Below are 17,020 nucleotides of genomic sequence, written 5' to 3' on the forward strand. Positions count from 1 at the left end.
TTATGACACATTTTAGATGTTTAGACTAGTTTTTTAAAAGTTTATCTTTGTTTATGTAAAAAGTTTAGAGTACAAATAAATATTTTTAAATGTAAAAATCATCAAATTAAAAACTGCAAGAACTGTGTTCTATTTTGTAATTTTAGTCTACCTTTTGATGGAAAGAGTTCAGTGTTTTATTACTGGCTGCTTTTTCTCCCTTGTGAGAAAAGCATTTTGACTATCTGTGCCCCTGTGTGTGTTCTGATAAACAATCTGAAATAAATACCTGACACTAGAAAACAAAAATGTCAATAGTGTTTGCCTTTGGTAAAAATCAGTTCTACTCTAGCTTTAGTGAGAATTATAAATTTTGAAACGCCGTCTCAACTATTTATTTTCAGTAGGTTCAGAGAGCAGCTAACTTCTATTCCACTGGCTGCTTTAGGCTGTTTTTCCATTTTGGAAATGCTGGGTAGTTACATCTAAATAAAAATAAACGTTTGAAAAACATGCTAAAAGCCTCCACTATAAAACTGTAAAAGATGAGAAAACTAATTAGTAAATACATTTGATAAAAATTAAAGAGAAGGACTTCAGAAATTAAGTCTTAAAATTAATCAGAGGTCAAACCTCAAGCTGACGGGGCCCTGAGCGAACTGCTCTCACCCGCAGGGTGGTTCTGGTTGGAGCGTGGAGGAAGCACTGGAGCAGGTGACCTCCATGGTGCTTTCCCACTCACCTCCTTCTAGGATTCTCAAGAACAGTAAACGTACTTTTTGTGAATTAATGAAGCTGATTTCCTTCAGATGAGAAGTCAAGTCTTATCTGGCTCAACTTCCTCTTAGTCTATTTATATGCTGAGATATGATGTGCTTCCTGCACTCACACAAATTTGTTCTCTTCTAATGAACAAGATCAGATCACAATTCATATTGCTTTTTATGCTGAGAACATTAAGGAGAGAAAAATAAGCCAGGCAGAAAGCTGTATTTCCCTTATGCCAGTTTCCAATTAATTCTGATGTAAAGATGCTCAGCTGTTTATAGCCTCTCTGTAACACACACAGCCAGCAGGTATGTGCTTGGGCAATGTGCCTGTTGCCAAATAAATAATTAAGTGACGCTTCTAAATTTAACCACATTCTTAAACGCCCTAACGCTGTATACAGTACCTTGCTGAAGGCAAAGTGAGTGAACTTGTTGAGACCTGGATGTAATGGACACCCAATAATTACAGCTACTGAAACAATAATATTGTTAACTTCCCATAAATACATTTACAGCGGCTCTTCAATGTGCTACCAAGAAGTAAACCCTGAGCTCAGTAAGTATTTTCTACCTGCATACCCATATTGCATGCTTCAACATTATTGCCATTAAATGTTTAATGTCAGATTATGTGGAGATCCTCTAAGTGAGTGGGTGATCTTTCAATGAAGTTGGGCAAAATTTAACTTATGCCATCTTAAACTGAAAGTAGTTCAGTAGTACTGGAATGTATATCGATAAGTAGAAAGAGACATTTTGTTTAACTCTGTTTAGCAGCCTGAGTCAGCTGTGGAGGTCAATAATCAAGAAAATGAGCACCGCAAATTGCTCATAAGGGTATTAAAATACTGCAGGAAGATAAGTGATATTTTATTTTGATCCATACAGCCAGTCCATTCTGGAGAGGCATTAGAAAGCACACATTGGTCCCAAGAACTGCTGTGTAAAGGAGGTATCTTGAATATAAAGATTTGAAAGTCCTTTCCTGCCTGCTTTAGTGAAATTTCCTGGCATGAAGAAAATCTGGGAAACATTTTTTCTCAAGCCAAGTCCCACATTAAGGTGTCTCTCCTTTCTGAAACCCTGCCTCTAACTTTGTATGTGGGTAAATAATACTTGGTTTGGTGAAAGCTTTTTTCTGCAATTCCTGATGAGCTTTTCTATTTTTGTCTGCTTTTGCTTTCATGGAAACCCTCTCCCTCCCCCACTGGAGAGAGACCCAGGAGTGTTTTGCTGAGCTGGGGGCTTCTCCGTCCTCCCCTCCCCAGGAACTGCAGATGCTTTGTTGTTTGAGTTAATTCAAAAATGGACAATTTTAATCATACAAAAGTGTTATCCTCATACAATGATATGAGCAGGATTAAGATGAAAGTCAGTCTGTAATCCAGCATTTGTTATCTGAAGCAACCAATTCCATAATGGCCCATGCTAGACTGGGAGGTGGTGGCTCAGCCACCTGCCCTGTCTCTGAATCCTGAGACTCTCTTTATCTTTTCTGCTTTTCTCTATATAGTAAATCTGTAACACTCACATTTTAATTCCTAACAGTGGCAGAGAAGCCCTGGTATGGAAGTAATAAAGTCAGTATTTCATTGTAACCTTGGGCTAGCCAAAACAACACAAATCATTTTGCCACAAGGCCATTAAAATGTCTTTCAAACACGGCATTAACTTTAAACCCAGGTTTCTATCTGGGTATTATCTAGGCAGCCCCCTTTGTATAACTCAGAAAAATCAATAAACACCACCTAACATTTCCACATGCTACGTGGAGTGTGCTAGATGATATCACGTGTCTATCTTATTCCTTCACGTGAGATGTAATTCATAACCTATGCATCTACATAAAGGACTTCTCCACCAGGAAGGTGAAGCTGGTAGGTTTCATGTCAGGCAATAGCAAATGGCAATTTGGGTGGCGAGTCAACAACCTTAATATTGGTTTATCAGGTGGAAAGTGGGAAACGAAGCAAGTAAAAGAAATGCAGAGTGGTAAATGACACCAGATTGGCACATATCTAATGCTCAAGTTTTTCTCAATTATGTAAGAAAGAAATTTGGACAAAACAGCCTGGGGGTTCAGACACACTCAGTGGTCTGTTCTCATTGCTCAGAGGGGGCTGGATCTGCATATAGAAACAATCAAGCTACATTTCATCATCTTAATTTCTTATGGACATTAGTGTTTTAAATTACCTATTGTAAAAACTGGTTTTATGCATTATTTAAGCTCAGCTCAAACAGGGTTCTAACACAGATTTATTAGCCAGATTTCTGGCAATGAACTGCTTTAGAACCTCATGCCAGCCCAAAAGTGCTCCACGTCTGTCTAATGCAAGATCATCTGTCTGTCCTGTGGCCACCAGGTCTGCAGAACTAGCCACGCTCCTCTCTATTGGTACCGCTATCAACATGACTATGTGGATGTGCCATGCATGCACAGCAAACCTGGCGCTTCCTGAAAGGTACTGCAGCAGGAGAAATTTGGGTGACTGAAGGAAATAGTCCACACAGGGGATGTGGCTCAACATGCCCCAAACATTTGGCACCACAGTTTCTGCCAAGAAGCTTTTTGTAGTCAGCTAACAAGATAGTGAGGGATTTAAAAGGTCAAATACTCTTTCACACTGGATTCAAAAGGTGTTTATTCTTCACTTCAGTATTTCTCTAGAGACATATGAGTGAATTTTCACAGCAATTCTGAAGGAAATTGCTCATCTTTGTCCAGTTCTGCTGAGGGCAAGCCCAGTGCTACCTCATGAAATGGCTATTACAGCATTTGTCAGTCATCTGATAGCTGACTAAACAAAACTGGAAATTCAGAGAAAATGATCAGCAATGGTTCCTCTCAGCCAAAGCTGAGGCCTATTTAACAAAACATGTTTGGATGTGCAAATTGCTGTCGAGTGGTCTGAATCCAGAGGATAAATAAACAACGTAAAAGCAGTACCGTCAATTTGACAGCTGCCACCAGAATTGAATTAAAGCATGATAACAATATAAATGATAAGTGTCTTCAGAGTGTTATATGGGACCAAATGCAGCCCTTGCTGTTCACATGGCTGAGCCAAGTAGAGTTGGGACATTTCTGGTAGGAAGGAAAAGGAATTGCTGTCCCGTGCAGATGCTCTGCAGACCCCTCCAGATGCTGCTTTAGAGAACGGCCTGGAAGGGACTGCTACTTCCTCCACAAAAATACATGGAGGTCAGAGAATCGACTTCACTTTTTATATAATTAGAGAATTTTTGTAAGGTTATTTTTTGTCCATTATGGTCTTCTATTTGCTGAGGTTAACAAGGAAGTAAATGTGTTTTCTGAAGCGTAGAAGCTTGGCAGGTAAGGACTAACTCAAAGGGCACATTCAACAATTCTAATGATTGATAATAATAATAACAATAATCTGTAGTTTGAATATGCATCAGGGCAAAAAAGAAGCATTTCCATTATCTACACAATCAATTACATACTATAATTTAATTCTGCAAAACTCACACTGGTAACAAAGTCAAATTGCCACTACAAAAACGAAGGAAAAAAACAAAGCCCCAAAAGAATTTTAATTTTTTTAACTAAAAGTGATAAACACTGTCTGTGCTTTGTCTTCAATGAGCATCAGAGCCCCTTAGCCTATGGATTTACTGAGTAAAAGAGCTCTCATGTAGACCCTAGCAACCTTGGTAGTTCATGAAGAGTAATAGAGGCTGCTGGGTTAACGATTCACTAACCTGATGTCTTAGGGCAAGGCAGGGCACGACATGAAAACCCTTTTGGAACCATTATGTCAAAGATCTGCATCCAAATCAATGACCCTTACTCATATGCTAATCAAAAGCAATCAATAGCATATTTTAAATAGTTTTCTCCATTGCACTTAGGAGGATTGTGAAATCAGCCAGCATTAAAAATAGACTGTAAATAAACTAAGCCACATAGAAGTTCTCGGTACGTGCATTGCACATGCATCTCATCTTTTAAAAAACATGACAGCATAAATATAAAGTCATCACAGGTAATATAATTACTCTTCAGTTAAGTACAGCTGATGGTCTGATGGATTAAAAAAACTCAAGGAATTTGAAGTGAAGACAGGGGTGATTACTCAACCAGAAAATACAGCTGCCAGAGTGGAAAGTGTGTTGAATAAGACTGGAGAAATTATTAGGTTTTTTTACTGGCTTTAGTGATTATATTATAAGATTGTCAATTAAATATTTATGCATGTAAAAGCAGGAAGTTGAGCATTTTATTTACTTTTGGGGAAGGTAGAAAATAGCAGCAAAGAGGGTACCACTGAAAGATCGCTTGAGTAATGTCTCTGCACCCTGAATTAGTGGGGCTTTGTTCTTACCAAAAAATCCTGAACAGTTGAATATCAATAATAATCTTTCTTCAAAAATATTTCAGTCATATTAAAAACAATAGATACACAAATTTATCCTTGCTATAGGGTTCCATTAGAAGATATTAAATCCCAGAAAGCCAACAGTATCCCGGGCTGTATCAAAAGGAGCGCGGCCAGCAGGTTGAGGGAAGTGATTCTGCCCCTCTACTCAGCTCTCGTGGGACCCCACCTGGAATACTGTGTTCAGCTCTGGAGTCCCCAACACAAGAAGGACATGGAGCTGCTGGAACAAGTCCAGAGGAGGGCCACGAAGATGATCAGAGGGCTGGAGCACCTCTGCTATGAAGACAGGCTGAGAGAGTTGGGGCTGTTCAGCCTGGAGAAGAGAAGGCTCCGGGGTGATCTTATAGCAGCTTTCCAGTACCTAAAGTGGGCCTACAGGAAAGCTGGAGAGGGACTTTTTACAAGGGCGTGTAGTGATAGGACAAGGGGCAATGGATTTAAACTGAGAGAGGGCAGATTTAGATTAGATATAAGAAAGAAATTCTTTACATTGAGGGTGGTGAGGTACTAGAACAGGTTGCCCAGAGAAGTTGTAGATGCCCCATCCCTGGAGGTGTTCAAGGTCAGATTGGATGAGGCTTTGGGCAACCTGGTGTAGTGGAGGATTTCCCTGTCCATGGCAGGGGGGTTGGAACTAGATGATCTTTGAGGTCCCTTCCAACCCTAACCATTCTATGATTCTATGATTCTATTAAGGGAGATTGATAAGCTGCAGGTAGGTATTGTGATCGTAATAAATTAGTTTTATCCATATGGAACCCTGTAAGTTTTACCCCTGTTAAACATTGCAAGATAAATCATCAATAAACTTGGTTTATTTATTTATTTGTTTTTAGACAAAATACACTGGAACAATGGAAGGAGCAATAGCAACAGATAGCAGAGAAGTGACCACCCCGTTATCTGTTGGAAGGACCACACTGCAGGGCACAGGCAATCCAGGACGTTCCTGGAATGCACGGACGACAACTTCCTTCTCCAAGGGGTAGAAGAACCAACGAGGAGAGGTGCTTTGCTGGACCTTGTTCTCACCAACAAAGAAGGGCTGGTGGGGAACGTGGGGCTCAAGGACAGCCTTGGCTGCAGTGATCATGAAATGGTGGAATTCAAGATACTTAGGGAAGCAAGGAGGATGCACAGCAGGCTCACTACCCTGGATTTCAGGAGAGCACACTTTGTCCTCCTCAGGGATCTCCTTGCTAGAGTACAATGGGATGAAGCCCTGAAGGGAAGAGGGGCACAAGAAAGCTGGTTAATATTTAAGGATCACCTCCTCCAAGCTCAGGAGCGGTGCATCCCAACAAAGAGAAAGTCTGGTAGGAACACCAGGAGGCCTGCATGGATGAACAAGGAACTCCTGGACCAACTCGGGCACAAAAAGAAGGCCTATAGAGGGTGGAAGCAAGGACAGGTAACCTGGGAAGAATACAGAGCGATTGTCTGAGCAGCCAGGGATCAGGTTAGGAAAGCTGAAGCCCTATTAGATTTAAATCTGGCCAGGGACATAAAGGACAGCAGAAAAACTTCTAAAGATACGTTAGCGATAAAAAGAAATCTAGGGAAAATGTAGGTCCTCTCCAGAAGGAAACGGGGGACCTGGCTACCTGGGATATAGAGAAGGCTGAGGTTCTCAATGACTTCTTTGCCTCAGTCTTCACTGGCAAGAGCTCCAGTTGCACAGCCCAAGTCACAGAAGGCAAAGGCAGGGACTGTGAGAATGTAGAACCACCCACTGTAGGAGAAGATCAGGTTCAAGACCATCTAAAGAACCTGAAGGTGGACAAGTCCATGGGACCAGATGAGGTGCATTCACGGGTCCTGAGGGAACTGGCAGACGAAGTTGCTAAGCCACTATCCATCATATTTCAGAAGTCGTGGCAATCTGGTGAAGTTCCCAATGACTGGAAAAGGGGAAACATAGGCCCCATCTTTAAAAAGGGGAATAAAGAAGACCCAGGGAACTACAGGCCAGTCAGTCTCACTTCTGTGCCCAGCAAGATTATGGAGCAGATCCTCCTGGCGACTATGCTAAGGCACATAGAAAATAAGGAGGTGATTGGTGACAGCCAACTTGGCTTCACTAAGGGCAATTCCTGCCTGACTAATTTGGTGGCCTTCTATGATGAGGTCACAGCATTGATGGATAGGGGAAGAGCAACTGACAACGTCTACCTGAACTTATCCAAAGCATTTGATACTGTCTCACATGACATCCTTGTCTCTAAACTGGAAAGACATGGGTTTAATGGATGAACCACGAGGTGGATAAGGAATTGGCTGGATGGTCGTACTCAAAGAGTTGTGGTCAATGGTTCGATGTCCAAGTGGAGGCCAGTGACGAGTGGTGTTCCTCAGGGGTCAGTACTGGGACCAGTGCTATTTAACATCTTTGTTGGTGACATGGACAGTGGGATCGAGTGCACCCTTAGTAAGTTTGCAGATGACACCAAGCTGTGTGGTGTTGTGGACACGCTGGAGGGAAGGGATGCCATCCAGAGGGACCTTGACAGGCTGGAGAGGTGGAACTGTGAGAACCTCATGAAGTTCAACAAGGCCAAGTGCAAGGTCCTGCACATGGGATGGGACAATCCCATGCACAAGTACAGGCTGGGTGGAGAATGGATTGAGAGCAGCCCTGAAGAAAAGGACTTGGGAGTGCTGGTGGATGAGAAGCTCAACATGAGCCGGCAATGTGCACTGGCAGCCCAGAAAGCCAACCGTATCCTGGGCTGTACCAAAAGAAGTGTGGCCAGCAGGTCCAGGGAGGTGATTCTGCCCCTCTACTCTGCTCTTGTGAGACCCCACCTGGAATACTGTGTTCAGCTCTGGAGTCCCCAACACAAGAAGAACATGGAGCTGCTAGAGTGGGTCCGGAGGAGGGCCACGAAGATGATCAGAGGGCTGGAGCACCTCTCCTATGAAGACAGGCTGAGAGAGTTGGGGCTGTTCAGCCTGGAGAAGAGAAGGCTCTGGGGTGATTTTATAGCAGCCTTCCAGTACTTAAAGGGGGCCTACAGGAAAGCTGGAGAGGGACTTTTTACAAGGGTGTGTAGTGACAGGACAAGGGGCAATGGATTTAAACTGAAAGAGGGGAGATTTAGATTAGATATAAGGAAGAAATGTTTCACTCAGAGGGTGGTGAGGCAGTGGAACAGGTTGCCCAGAGAAGTTGTAGATGCCCCATCCCTGGAAGTGTTCAAGGTCAGGTTGGATGAGGCTTTGAGCAACCCGGTGTAGTGGAGGGTTTCCCTGCCCATGGCAGGGGGATTGGAACTAGATGATCTTTGAGGTCCCTTCCAACTCTAACCATTCTATGATTCTATGATTCTATGACTGAACAATGTGAAAGAAGCTACCCCAGAAGCAGCAGGAGAAAGGGGCCTTTCTTACTCTACGGGTAAGGTCTAAATGTTTCTGGTTCCAGACTGACGTGCAGATCATAATATGAGTGACCCACCTTTTGGATAATACCTACGGGATTTTCCTGAGAGGACAAACAGAGTCCATCTGGCAAACTCAAAAAGCACTCTCCCAGATTAATACCTGCTACTAAAACCCCACACTGAAAACTGTTTTTAATGAAGACCGATGTGCTAGATACATGTTTTGCTTCATGTCAAGTCTGTTTTCTAGCAATAGCAGGGACTAACCATATAATCCATGCAGCAAAAATACCTAAGGAATTTCTAGTGTCAACACTGTTGGTTGTCCAGGCACTGAAGATCACATTTGCTCATGCATCCTGCATCTTCAAGTCTTCCACATTAACAGTGAATAATGCTCTCAGAGAGCAGTGCCTTCTTTGCCAGCTCAGTAGTACTCTCAGTGCCCTCCAGAACTTCAGGGACAGGTTTTTATTATTTTATATATTGCAGGCAGAGTTATTCTGCATCGTATTAAGTTTCTTATAAGACGTCTCATTTGTCATGGTGAACACACACCCTAACTTTTTCAAGTCACCATGGTCTTGTCACTTTAAATCTGAAGTATAAAAACTGTGGCAAGTCCTGGACAACATGTAGCTGTCACAGACTTTCTGTACATCCTTTTCTTCACACCAGGAATTCTGGCATGATCACCACTAAGCCAACAGAAAGGCGTTTCAGAAGACTGCATTGAGCGTAAAACAAAAGGAAGATTACAGTTAACTTTTGATATGGCACGGGCGTGGGTGCTGAAGGATTTCAAGCTTTACCTCACATTTCTTGACATCTAAATAATATTTTACATACTTTTACGATTTCCTTTTTACAGTAGCTATCTCTTAAGTTCACTGTAGTCCTTTGTAGGATAATTAAACAATGCCTATACAAAAGTAGTAATTCCATCACAAGATCCCAATGAATAAGAAAGCAAATCATCCCTGTCAAAATGTGCTGTTCCTGTGTATCAGACAGCAGCGTGCACAACTGGTGACAGTGCGATGCTAAGAGGTTTCATTCTTAGGGATTAATGCAAGTATTTTTTTTTTCTTTAGTACTATATTAAGTGGCGCCTTTTGCATTTCCTTTCAAATTCTCTTTTGCAAGAAAACAAAGCCAATACTACAAGTATGAAAGAATCATAACTCAGCTAAAATCAATTAGGGAAAGATGGTTTATGATTAGAATCAAATTTTTAAAAATGCAGATCATGTATTTGCCTAGAAAGATAGTTTTGGGGTTGACTGAAAGCAGAGATTCATGACTGACCCAAAGGAAAATCTGTTAGATTTGGGAATTCAACTTTTCCAAAAGTTCTTTATTATGATTTTGTGGAAGCGAGAGTTCAAGCCCAAGCTTTTTCTCCAAATAAAGCAAAAACCTGTTGGACATTTGGCTAGTTCTTTGTTTGTAAGACTGACAGCTTGATCTTTATAAAATGGAGCCAAATGTTTGAAATGTTTGAAGACGTTATCTCAAAGATATTTTTTAACTGAAAAGAAAGCCCTTCCCCCCAGAATCAATGTTGGTTTAATATAAAATAGTACAGAGTTTAGATACTTTCAGCAAATGAGGGGGAAGGAGCGAAAATTGTTAAATTGCTCTAGTAATGAAAGGGGATCTTTGTGATGATGGCATAAAAGTTGAAGGGAAAGTAATTTTAAAGTAGGATCCTGCCTTGCGAGCATTTTGTATTTACCCAGTTCATGACACTGTCAAAGCCATCCTATTCGCAGAAGAGCGTTCAAGAGTTTTACACAACAAAGCTGAAGAGTAGGAGCTTTCCTTGTCAAGTTATTACCATTTGGGTGGTGAGGCACTGGAACAGGTTACCCAGAGAAGTTGTGGATGCCCCATCCCTGGAAGTGTTCAAGGTCAGGTTGGATGAGGCTTTGAGCAACCCGGTGTAGTGGAGGGAGTCCCTGCCCATGGCAGGGGGGTTGGAACTAGATGATCTTTGAGGTCCCTTTCAACCCAAACCATTCTATGATTCTATGATTTTCGAATAGTGTTTAACAGACAAAAGTGATTTAGCAATACTATGACATGAGGAGAGAGCTATGGAACAAGGTTTTTCAAGGTGATGTAATATTTTCAGTTAACAATTTTCACATTGCAACACACACTGCTCTGGGGAGCACCTGCCCTGGGGGCCAGGCTGTGTTGGTTCTCATCACAGCACCTCTGGCTTCGGCTTGGAGTTTGACTCAGAGGCACAGTGGAGGAAGGAGGGATGGAAAGAGCCTGCCAATGCTGAACGCCCCACGCAGAGCATGCACAGTCCACATACACCACAGCCACGGGAGCATATGTTTGAAGAGGACACCCAAGGAACAACGCATGTGCAGAGCCACTTGCACACCTCATGCCTTGGCATCGCTCCCTCAAAGCCTTTCCTCTTCTCCTTATGGGATTTCATGGGTCTCTTTCTTGCTGTGTCTAGCTCAGTTGCTCATCTCTCAGTACTCTGAGACACCTTCCATCACAGTGGCCTACGTGAATGAAAGATTATGTTCATCCCTGGAGAAGCTAAGGGGTGTAGCTAAGGGGAAAACTCTGAGCTTTGGAGTGAGAAATAGAATACTTCAGCTGATGAATGAGACTAACACCATGTGGCAGCTGAGTCCAGAGGCTTTTGTGCAATATCCTGCAAGCCTAAACTGTTGAATTAGATGTTCTGTCTTGAGAAAGCCCAAAGTCATTGCTTTGAATATCTCACTTAACAGTCTCACTGCACATTAAGGAAACTGCTAGACTTTGTCTTTCACATGTCAATGTTTGGTCTTGGAGAAATGAAGTCATGGATGATTAAGACACTTGAAGTCACTGAAATTTCTGCACACTTAGGTAGATAGTGCATGAATGTAAACTTCACCGCAGCCTGGATCTAATGGCAATGCCACCAGCTCCAGGTGGCTCCCAGTGAACACTGCCTGGCAGAAAAGTTGCTCTCACTCGGAAAAGATACTGCCCATTAATGCTGTCCTATGTGCTGAATAAGCCTCACTAATGACCTTCTCATCCTAATTAAGCCTTAGTCTTAAGTGCTCCTTTTCAACCCTGTTGCCCTTTAAAGGGCAAGACTACCAAATAGGTGGTCCATGAAGGAAACGACACAGAATATCAACTAATAAAAAATTCACTACAGTGTTACCCTTCCTGACCACACAATTTAAAAGGATCTGGGATTCATGGTGAAATCAGTACTATTTTTCTTTTTCATTTCCCAGTCCTCCTCTGCTTATATACCTGCAAATACAAAATTCCATCTGATAATTAGAGGTGAGAGAAATCAAAGGGTATGCACTTTAATGTGGCCAAAGCCAGGTGATGAATTTAATATAAAGATATCCCCAAAAGACTGCAGCTTAAGCTATTGCACGGTCGATAGAAAGTGTTAAACATTCTTTAAAAAAAGGCAATTCCCTTGGATGAATTCCTAAATAGGGTTATGATTAAATCGGACATTTGGGAATAAGCTGGAAACTGGCAAACGCCTAGTTTAGAATTATGATTCGAAAGCCAAGTACTGCTGAGCTCAGCAGCAGTCCCCCGGCTCACGCCGGGTTTCATCAGTTACAAAACCAATCTGCACTGTATTTCAAACCTACCATGGGCACACGGGGAAATGCGACAAGCTTTGAACTTCAGGCTGAAATTTGATTTACTCAGACGTGTAACCACCCCTCTCCTGCTCCGTCATACTGGGGATTTTACTGGTTCCTACTGGTACAGGTTAAGGTAGTCTCACCATATATTCATGACAATCCTGTCCTATAGGGTATTTGCCACTCAGCCTGTTCTTACTCTTTTTTTTTTAAAAAATTTTTTTTATTTGACCTTCCCCAGCTGCTAGGAACAAAGGCTACTAGTGAAATCTTAAGTCTGACTTTGAAACTTCTGGGAGTCTACACTCTTCTGCAGTTCACCTGCAGCAGGCACCAGCCACTAAGTTGTGACAGCAAATGTTCACCTACCAGCCCATTCGGGTTTTATGGCCATTAATCACCTTGGGTCACTGGGAGAAAAATCCTTAGAAGAATTTTCCAAGTTTTCCTGAAAAGCAAAATCCCTCCATCATCGCAATCTTGCAGCCTTATATAGAAGTCACCTATCCTCAGGCACAGCCAAGGGTGGGAGGGCTTCTGCGGGCAAGCGACATGTCATACCGCATCAAGTGAGTTGTTCCGCTCTCACTGACTGAATGAAACTGTAGGGTAGCTCCAGACTGGTTTTCGATGGAGGTGCCCAATATTTATGTTTAGGAATGGATATATTTTGCTGGCTTTTTAAAAATAGTAATTCAAAATAAAAGGATAGACATCAATCTTTAGAACTATTAACACTGCAGTCAATTGCAGGAGGACAGGTAATGATGACCTCAAATAGTCAAATGAACAACTTCAGGTAAAAACAAATTCAAATGACACATTTCTGAGCCTTCTAGGATTTTGATTTCCGATCCATTAAAAAAAACAAGCTGCCTGCCAAGCTACCTGATAGCTCTTATTTCCAGCTGAGATTTCTAGAGTTTAATCACAACTCTGCTGAGACACTTTTGGAGAATTGCTTTTTTAAAAATAGGAATATGATTTTGAAACACATATCCAGGGGTCCACAGAGGAAGCAGGCTACATTTCCTGCTTGATTTTTTTATTGAACCATTTGTATCATTAAAACATCTTTCCTTCATATTTTGAGCACTAAGGTATGAGTTAACAAATTGTGTTCCCAATTTGCTCTCAGCCCAAACCACAACTTTTGCCATAATTTATAGACACAACTATACAGTGAAAATGTGCAATAACTTACAGCAGGTGCTCCAAGTAATACACCGTACAAACATGTTGTTGATAATATGAACTAAATAGCATTTAGTTTTGGTCTGCCCTACCTATTCTGTTTGTACAGATGTGTTAAAAACAGCACTACCCAGCCATAACTTGGAATATATCAAGGATTTAAAATGTTTAAAAAGTTCATTTTTTCGAAACAGTAATCACACTTCAGAGAAAAAGCAAGAGATTATGATGTTATCCATCAGGTTACAAAATAAGTGAAAAACCCAAGCCCCAAACTTGACTATGCCACCCATCATCAGAGTATCCACTGGAGTTGCTCCTTTCCAAAGTTTAGATTAGGACCTCTGGATAAGGAGACAAATAAATGTGCTGCAGTTTTTAACAGATTTTTTTTTAATCTCTCATGTCGAGTGGAACATCGACCAGGAAGTTAAACCTGAACTCAAGGGCCATTTTCCTTTGTGGCAGTGAATTTGTACACTTTCTCAGGTGAAAGATTGAGCTAAACTTACCAAGGGAAAATTGAAGGACGGATGCTGTAGTTGTGTTAAGGCCAGTGGTGGTCTACGGGAAGAAAAGCAAATAACAGAGAGATTGTGTTAGATCAGCAGAACAATACACTCACTTGTTTTTCTTTGAAAGCATGGAAACTCTCTGGATACCTAGATCTCCAGTGCATAAAACTATTAATCACTAGCCCTTTCAGGTTGAGTGATCATGGACATTTCTGTTATGTCATTTTGATTATTGATATCTCATCATATGTCAAAGTCGGATTTTTATTTTTTCTTTTACTGTATTAACCTCTACAAATTGAGCACATTTATGTGAAACAGTGGCGCTTGACCAGTGTTTAGAAGATTGAAAAAGTGAACCCTGTGGTCTAAAGTCAGCTTAGCATAAATCTGTATATACAGATGGTTTTCACTTCTCCCAGCATAAAACAAGAACCAAAAAAGATCATAAATAAATAATAAAAATAACATTAAGTAAATCTAAAATAATAAAAAGAAATATTAAGAGGGAATAACAAAATCTAAGTCTTCAACAGCAAATCAAACAAAATCTTGGTGATACTGCATAATATATACAACGAAATTTTGTAGTAGCATTTACATGCTGTTAACATTCAACCAAGACCTAGAAACAGGCAGAAAATACGTAGCAGCTTGCTCTATATTCAGCACACCACCCTCCTTTGATGCCTTGCTTTCTTCTTTCTTTCAATGCCCCCATATTTCAGTAGTTGAAAGTAGGACTGTTTTCCTGAAAATACTATAAGATAAAAAGCACTAGTGTTGTGAAGAACACCTATTTATTTTCAATTCATTTTGAAAGTTGGACTTAATGATACTGCTATATAACAAGCAAGGCAGAAGCACTGCCTAAAAACAGTGCTTGATCTAGTTATTTTGTCAAAGGATGAAAAATCATTGCAACTGTTTAGCAAGCAGAAAAAACAAGTGAAGCATCACCCCAAAAATAGCAGACACAAAGTTGGGTTCATTCACTTTAGCAAAATACCCAACAAAGATATAATTTATAATTATAAGTAGATTTTAGAGGCTACCTTGAAGAAGGAAAAATGTGCAAGCTGAAAGACAATGGCAACATTAGATCAAAAGAGAAAAGGAAAAAAGGCATGACGTGGCCAGGCAGTAAGTTTACATAATCATAAAAGAAGTCATCTAATTGGAAGAACAGGGATACACCTTAAATAAATTCATCTAATGTTGGTATCAGTGATGCCTGTATCCTAGATTTCATGCCCTTGGAGTTGTCCTCCCATGTCAGACCCCACGCACCGATAATTCATGTCATTTCCCATATGAGCAGCAACAGGCTCTTCCGTTGGATGTGCTCCTTGTGATTTGCATACATACACCATGTATTATCATGGTTATGCCACAGAGAAGTCAAACTCCTGAGCAAATCCAGCCCCAGAAGTAAAGTCCTGGGGCTAGCAGGCTTCAGCTACCAAAGCTCAGACGGGAATCTGCATGGAGGCATCTCCAAGCAGAGCACTCGGAGGACCTGAATGATCCTCCTGCTTTGCTGCTATGAGTGATGTAGAGGAAACCGAATAGTAGATAAGAATGAAAAAAGGTGATAATCAGCAAAATATAGATAAACATTTGAGCTCCTGGATGCTATCTTGTTATTTTCTAAAAAAGCCAGCACCCGAGTAAAGATTAGACTCAATGACTTGGAAGAGGCTACATTCTTTTAAGCGCCCATTAACTATGGCAGTATTACAAAGGCAATTTTATCAGCATTTTGTAATGATGAACAGTACAATATCTGCATAATTTTCCTAAGTCATATGGGGAAAGCAGAGATTCTTCCATTATCAGGTATTCCTGCGCTCTTTAATTATCTACTATGCAGATAAACATGCAAACGGGTGAGAGAGATCTCTCTCCTGTCTGAAGTCCCTTATTACCCTGTGCATTGCTGCATGACACTGAACAAAAGCTAGTCCTAAATGCAGATGTTTTCTGACTGTTATTTAGGACTTCATTGACACAGAACAAATGTTATCTCTCAGTTATCTGTATTGGCTTTTCTGTCTTCGGATACTTTCAAAAGGATTTCCATGTCTTTGCAAATGTATATTCAGAATGTATATGTCTATGTAAACGTATATGATTAACAAATTCCTAGGTGATAGCTCCCTCCACTCCCTTCCATGTCCTAACATCAGCTTTTGGATAGCTGCATGTTAAATCAGCTCGAAAAGCTGACTTCTATTAAACTATTAGTCTTTTTCCTTTGCAAGTTCGTTTGAATGTGGATTCATTTTCTGGTGTTCTTCGCCACACAGCCTACCAATGCTTGTACGGATGCCATCTCTCCCCCCAGCAGGAGAGAAGAGGTGATGCAGAAGAGCAGAGGGGACTGGACTTGCAGTGCCAGCACACACCAAGTTGAGGTATTCATGAAATGACGCTTTTGAAAATAACGGATGGAGACCTGTATGAGTTGTCATGAATTTTCACGGTTTTCTGTTTCTTTTCTACGTACCTATTACATACAGAGAGAAACTTCTTGTAAATATTAAAGAAGGAGATATTCACTGAAATGCACTGAAGATTAGCTGATAATAAGACTACATATGCTTTAGGAGGGTGCATGGAAATTTAAGAAAATTATCACAGCTATTAATGCTCTGTGAAGTAAGATAGATTCAGTGGGACAGATTCCCACGGCTTCGTGATCATCTCAAACAGCAACTTAAAAAACTATCTGAAAATTTAGCATTATCTGTACATAATGTTTACTTAAAATACAGTTTTTCTCTCTTTCAAATAATACTCCTAAAAGGTAATTTTAGTCTTTAAACAAAAATAGGAAGCTGCATTTACATAACTCCTTTAAAAATACACTCGCATCCCCATTTAAGTCCATTTTGTCAGGATCGATTCAGTATTAGGTATCACATTTATCATGCCAAATAATAAAGTGTTTTCCGACTGGAGTTATGAGTACCTTTTATACTAGTTTACATTCAATCAATGATGTGCAAGTTCTAATTTGAAAATGAAACCTTTTATCAAAGTTCAGTGGCCCATATCACCAACAAATTAAATGTATCAGTTATCACAGAAGAGGCATTCACGTAGATTTAAAATAGATTATGT

General features: G+C 40.8%; 1 protein-coding gene across 2 annotated transcripts in view; it reads right to left on the reverse strand.

Annotated features, from left to right (window-relative positions):
• The window catches only part of RELN (reelin), a 308,977-nt gene that overhangs the window by 140,863 nt on the left and 151,094 nt on the right, over nt 1–17,020 (reverse strand). For both annotated transcript variants that reach the window (XM_086611234.1, XM_086611233.1), the window contains exon 8: nt 13,892–13,943. In XM_086611234.1, coding sequence (XP_086467360.1) covers nt 13,892–13,943 — 52 coding nt within the window. The remainder of the gene's footprint in view (nt 1–13,891; nt 13,944–17,020) is intronic.

Source organism: Tauraco erythrolophus, chromosome 4 (genome assembly GCF_009769465.1).
Source record: "Tauraco erythrolophus isolate bTauEry1 chromosome 4, bTauEry1.pri, whole genome shotgun sequence".
NCBI classification, from domain to species: domain Eukaryota; kingdom Metazoa; phylum Chordata; class Aves; order Musophagiformes; family Musophagidae; genus Tauraco; species Tauraco erythrolophus.